We start from the raw sequence: 5,991 nt of genomic DNA on the forward strand, positions 1-5,991 counted from the left end.
GGTAACTGGAGCGAATGACACGTCCTCTGCCGAGTGTGACCGAGCCAGCAGGGCTGGTGGATCGGAGGGTGTGCGTGACAAGGAGCCAGCCGTGCAGAAGACGGCGGAGGCCGGGGGCGGGAAGCCGAGACCCAGAGACACGAGTCCAGCGAGGGGCTCGTGGGAAACACGTGGCATTCGTAAATAAAATGCCACCTCTCAGATGGGCAGTCCGCATTTAGACACAGGGCTGGCTGGCTCCGTACCAAGATCAAAAGTGTAGTCTCTGTCTGTCTCCTGCCTACTGATGCCTTCTGTCCTGTCATCGACTGTTTCTGCAGCTGAGCATCGTTTCGCGTGGCTCTGTCTCCGGCTTTTTCTTCGTCACCTTCGTTTGGCTTGGCTTGGCTTGGCTTCGAGGCCCGGTTGCAGACCGTTCACCTGCGCTTCCTCTGGCGGCGGCCAGCCCACTGAGAACAGCGTGGCCCCCGGCTCCAGGTGGCCGGTCTGGGGTTGCCCGTCTCCTGCAGCCTCGCACGGAGCCCCTCTGGCCGCCCTCCCTCCCTGCCTCTCACGCGGGGCTGCACGAGCGGCTCTCTCCTTGGTAACATGTCATTAGCATGTCCTGCACGACCATGGACGACCAACCCAGCCTGAATGTCAATTTCTGCGACTCTAGAATGCCGCTGCCTTTTTAATTTTCCTTTGTGTGGCAGGAGGCGTTGAGTTGCTTTCGCTGCCAAAACCCTTAAGTCATCCTGTTTTATTCTGTTTCTGGATCTGCTATCACCAAGGACTATCCTTAAAAAAAGGAATATACACACACACACACACACACATATACACACGACACTCGTGCAACATGCATGATACAGATGCACATACATAACACATGTCATCCACATTATCTGCGCAGCGGCCACTTGGAAATTATTAGAAATTGGTAGAATCCCAAATTCCCATTTTTGGGTTGTTTCGTGCCCCCAATTTCCTGAATTCTTATCAACTGAGATAGTAAAAACCAATGAGTGGTTTTATGGGGCTTTGACTTTGGAGATTTCGGGGGAGGAGACAAGAAAAAGTAAGGGGGTGAGTGCAAACTCTGCCCGGAAGTTGCTGTGCTGATGCGAATCTAAAGGGAAACTTGGGGGTGAAGCACAGTGACCCAGATCTCCACGGGGGGAAGCGCGCACTGCTCCCCAGGGAACGGAGTGCCCTGAAACTCTGCCCCCTTAGGAAGATGGGAAGGAGTCCGTGGCGCCTTCTGACTGACAGAAGCGGGGAGCCCTGTGCAGCACCTCTTCTCGGAGCCATTTACTTCCCGGGCGGGGGCTTTGCTCCCATAGGCGAGTTTCCTTGCGTTTCTCCACAGATCTCAGAGCCCGTCCTGACTAAAGTACTTTGAGCTCCTTTTTAATTAACACATTCAATGTGAATCCAGATGGCCAAAGGCACTTAGATTTTAGCTGTAAATTAGCTAATTTAATTCTCCCGTTTCTGTGAGGTGGCGGATGTGTATTAAGACACAGGTGCTTTTGGGTCGCTCTGTGGGTGCTGGATCTCAAGAGTTTTAGGAGGAGGAAAAGGAAATGTTCAAAGGCAGCTCACGTCTTCGAGATGACATTTTGGGGACGCATGTATGAATTGTCACGAGTTAGGTTTTTACTGTCCTACGAGGCACAAGGCCTTAAATGGAGGGGAGACAAGGCCTTCAGTTCTCCACGCAGGCCATTGAGCTGTGAGCCGTACCCGTCAGAATCTGGCAGCGTACGAATGCCACATTCTGTATTCTGTAACCACGCAGCTGCTCGACTGTGTCGTTCTCTAAAACAGTGATTGCTACTTTCAAGTTATTTTGATAACTTCTAGTTTCTCTTAGTCTGTACCTAATACACACGTTTAAAAAAATCTGACTTCCCAAACTAGGTCAACATTTTAAGCTCTCCCCCTTGGCTGTTTTGTCTCAGCGTGTTCTCCAAGCTGAGGCTGGGTCCTCAGCCTCCTGGAGGCAGAGAACAAACCTGCCCTCGTTCAGAGTCGTAGCGCGACTCGAGTTCTCCGGCCCTGTGCCAGATGCAGAGGACTTGCAGCTCTGAGGCAGGGTCCGCCTGTCTCTCGACTTGGGGACGTGCAGGGTGGCGAGTGAGGTCTCAGCTGGCTGACAAGGGGGGCCAGGGGAGGGAATTTGGTGGGTTCTATTCTGGAGCGTCCATTGAACCTGGAAGGGGACCATTTTCCTCAGGACATAGCAAGAGGGACATACATGCACAAGGCACTTGACTTGCAGCACATGGCCTGGATAGGGTCGAGACGTTCGTCATGCCTCGGCCAGGTACGTGTCCCGGGAGGCAGGCGCACGCCTGGGCCCCAAGGGGGCGCTGGGTGTCCGGGGAGGGTGTCCTAGGCGGCTCGTTTGTTAAAAGGTTTCATCTTTTACTTACCGGTTCTGAACTTGCTGTGCTTGTTAGAATCTCCTTAACAATTCAGAGCTTGTCCTCCTAATAGGATACAGCTCTTCCCTTGCCTGGGAGAGTCAGAGGCTCGTTTTATTACTCTGTCAGGTCGGGAGAAGCTGTGTGTCGGCAAAGGCATGGCTGGCTGGTTTGTTGCAAGTTTGATAGTTAGCCTGTGACCTTTGGCTGCAGCTCAGGAACATGCATGTGTTCTGCAGGTATATTTATGCGTGTATGTATTTGCATGTAAATATGTATTTATCTATCATGGAAAGACAGAAATGGATATGGAAAGATCATGAGTTATTGCAGCTTCCAAAAGAAAGTCTGTGTTTTGTTTTTCATTTTAAATGATACACTACCGATTTTAAAGGCTTTAATCAATTTAGTTGCAGCCAATCTTAGAAAGTTCTATCCCTTTGTGTGTGGCGATTTACTGAAATGAGCTGCATGAAAACACTGCGGCAACATGAAATATTTCTGATAGAGCTGCGTATGAGAAGTTTCACACTGTTTTTAAAAATGTCCGTGTAAATTTTGTTTTCTGCCTCACATGGAGTCTGTGTGTAACGTGTGTGTATCTAATACGCATGCACGTCTTTCAATATCTCCCGGCCTGTCGTGTGACATGCCAGGATACAGCCTCATGGACTCAGTACCTTGCATTAGGAATGGTGGGGGGAGGCAGGTATGGAAAAGTATATCTGGATATAATTCCTCACATGGTGTAAGCCTATGAGCAAGATCTGGGTCTAGTCCCGGTTTGGGAAGCTGTTAGCAGGAGCCGTTTGCTCATTTTTGTTTCTTCTCCTCTAGACAAGCACATGCGCAGTGTGCAGAAGACCGCCCAGGAGCGCAGTGGGGCCTGTGGGAGCCGCCCCAGGTCCCTGAGCAGTCGCCCGCTCAGGAAGCTCCAGAGTTGCCCTTGGAGGGCGGCGGCCGAGCCGAGACTCTGCCTCGCGATTACAGATACTCCGAGCACCCCGCGGCCGCAGACCCGCCGCCCGCGCTGGGCGCGGGAGCGCAGGCGCAGAGCAGCCTCCCGGGGCAGGGCGCGTGGGCCGTGAGCACCGTCCCGCTCCCCAAGAGACCCGCCCCGCAGAGGCCCCCGCCGCCCAAGTATTTCCGGGGCCCGGCTGGCGTCCCTCCTGTGAACACACCTGCTCACTTGGTCACACTTGGGAGCACGCTTGTGGCTGCTCACCTGGGCGCCCCTGCGGGCACACCTGCGGCCAGTCAGCTGGGCGCCCCTGCGGGCACACCTGCGTCCAGTCAGCTGGGCGCCCCTGCGGGCACACCTGCGTCCTGTCACCTGGGCGCCCCTGCGGGCACACCTGTGACCAGTCACCTGGGCGCCCCTGCGAGCACACCTGTGGCCAGTCAGCTGGGCGCCCCTGCGGGCACACCTGCGGCCAGTCACCTGGGCGCATCTGCGGGCACACCTGCTGCCGGTCAGCTGGGTGCCCCTGCGGGCACACCTGCGGCCGGTCACCTGGCCTCGCCCAGCAAGCCCCTCCCCCCTCCGTCGCCTGCGGCCCTGGAGGTGTGTGTGGACCGCCTGTCCCGCTCCTGCAGCCCGTGCGTCCCGGCCGAGAAGCCGAGCGGTGCCCAGCCCACACACGGCCCGAAGGGCCCCGAGGAGCCGCGCAGGCAGCATGTAGACGAGCGCGCGGCCTGTCCTAAGCCGGAAGCCCTGCTCCCTTCCAAGGTCCGGCCCCCGGCCACGTCCGCGATGGAGACTTCTCGCTCCCCTTCTCCTCAGTTCGCCCCCCAGAAGCTGACGGACAAGCCTCCCCTGCTCATCCAGGACGAGAGTTCAACCAGGTACTGCCCTGGGGTGGGGGGTGGCCTTTTCGAGCTCCCCGAGTTTGGTGCCTCTCTCCTCGGGGTGCAGGAGGGGCCCCTTGCTTTCGCTCCAGGCGTTGCCTTTTAAATTGGTCCTGGCAACAACCACGTGGGGGAGAGGCAGCAGCTCGGGTGCGAAAGTGCTTTTTATTTGTAATCAGAATCCAGTTTAACTCGAGCTGGGTCGAGGGGAGGAGACCGTCCCAGGCAAGCTGGCACGGGCCCCTCAGCCGATCCCACCCAGCGTGGCGGGCTCCACGGAGGAGCAGGGCACGGGCTTGGACGGCACTCACCACCTGGGTTGGCTCAGGAGCTGGGGGCTGCGTTTTCATTTTTTTCCCACCCAAAGTGACTGTCGCTTTTCCTCACTGTCCTTTCTGTGAGTTTGAGAGGGATCTCAATAAACAGTGACAGGACTTACGGGACATACTATGGGACTCTAGGAAGCCAAGTTCCATCCAACAGGTGGTTTGGGATAACAAAGGTCATCCTTGAACCTGGGCCGCTTGTTCTACAAGGAACGCCTGGATTTCAGCCAGCGTCCCGGACAGTCTCCTCCGCATGTGTCCTCTGGGAGCACAGTAGGGCAGATGGTGGCCATGCCGCCTCCGAAAGTGGCAGCCACAGAAGTATCTCATAATGCGCTGGAGGGAGCTGCTCTCTGAGAGTGCCCATGTCCCACAGAGGTCGCCAGGGCTTGGCACAGCCCTTCTCCTCCGTCCCTCCGGGTCCTGCTTTTGTATTAAGGCATTGATGAGATCTGGTTGCGGCGAGGGCCGATTCACTGTGTTTTCGCCTCGTTTTGAAGTAAAAGTTCGTGAAACTTTTTTAACGAGGAAGTCTGGACAGTTTTCAAGAAGAGAGACCATTTGTGCTTAGACGTTTTGCTGGAAAATTAGGTCAACCTGGAGGGGGCGTGTTTTCCTTGCTCGCTGTTTATTTTTCCCCTTAATACTTCTTCCTCCTCTGGAAATCAAGTTCATCCACGAACAGAGGAAGAAACAGGCTCACTGAAAATGAAAAGTCCGTCGCTGAGGGTCAGGGCTCGAGAGCGTGGCATGAAGGGAGCGGAGAGGGTTCTTGTCTGTTCCTGCATGCGTGAAACGCTGGTATGTTCCCTCTGACGAGCAAATCTAAGCGGTATTTTCTGCATAGTTAATTCGCCTCTTAAAATCGCTCACGAAGGAATCGTATCTGAACACGTAGATTAAACACGGGACGGTTTCCGCTGCAGGAGCACAAAAGACAAAATCGTTTCGATGTAGCCTTCACGCCACAGCCTTAGGAACAGAGAGGAAACTGTAACTGCCTTCACGGCCCAGCAGCCGAAACAGCAGAGCGTCTCCGGTGCTCCATAGAGTTAAGTCAGGTCTGTCACGGTCGCCTTGCAGACCTGCTGTGAAACCCGCTGAGTCAGAAGTGAGCTCGCAGTTTTCTCGTTGTGACCTCGGCTTGTTCGTGCTTCTCTCTCGGCCACCAGCAGATGGCTCTCTTTCTCTGCTGCGTCCTTTAAAAATACTTGACACAAGTTTTTGTCCTGGGATCCTGGCTGTGGTGCAGTGAGGTGCGGCCGAGGGCCAGAGCTGGTGTTGGTTGTGCGAGATGCAGGCCCATCGGGTTGGCCGGGCTGGTCACTTCCACTTGCTCTGTGTTACCTGTGGGTGCTCCAGGTGCCCCTGCAGCCCCTCGTACCAAGAAACGTTTGTTTGTTTTG

The 5,991-nt window shown here is 55.2% G+C and overlaps 1 protein-coding gene across 1 annotated transcript in view; it reads left to right on the plus strand.

Moving 5' to 3' along the window:
- The window catches only part of LOC105309748 (protein Shroom2), a gene marked incomplete at its 5' end in the record, with an annotated part of 54,098 nt that overhangs the window by 36,747 nt on the left and 11,360 nt on the right, over window positions 1–5,991 (plus strand). Inside the window, one exon of the mRNA XM_023526369.1 lies at window positions 3,249–4,256. Coding sequence (XP_023382137.1) covers window positions 3,249–4,256 — 1,008 coding nt within the window. The remainder of the gene's footprint in view (window positions 1–3,248; window positions 4,257–5,991) is intronic.

Source organism: Pteropus vampyrus, unplaced genomic scaffold, assembly GCF_000151845.1.
Source record: "Pteropus vampyrus isolate Shadow unplaced genomic scaffold, Pvam_2.0 Scaffold828, whole genome shotgun sequence".
Taxonomy (NCBI): Eukaryota; Metazoa; Chordata; class Mammalia; order Chiroptera; family Pteropodidae; genus Pteropus; species Pteropus vampyrus.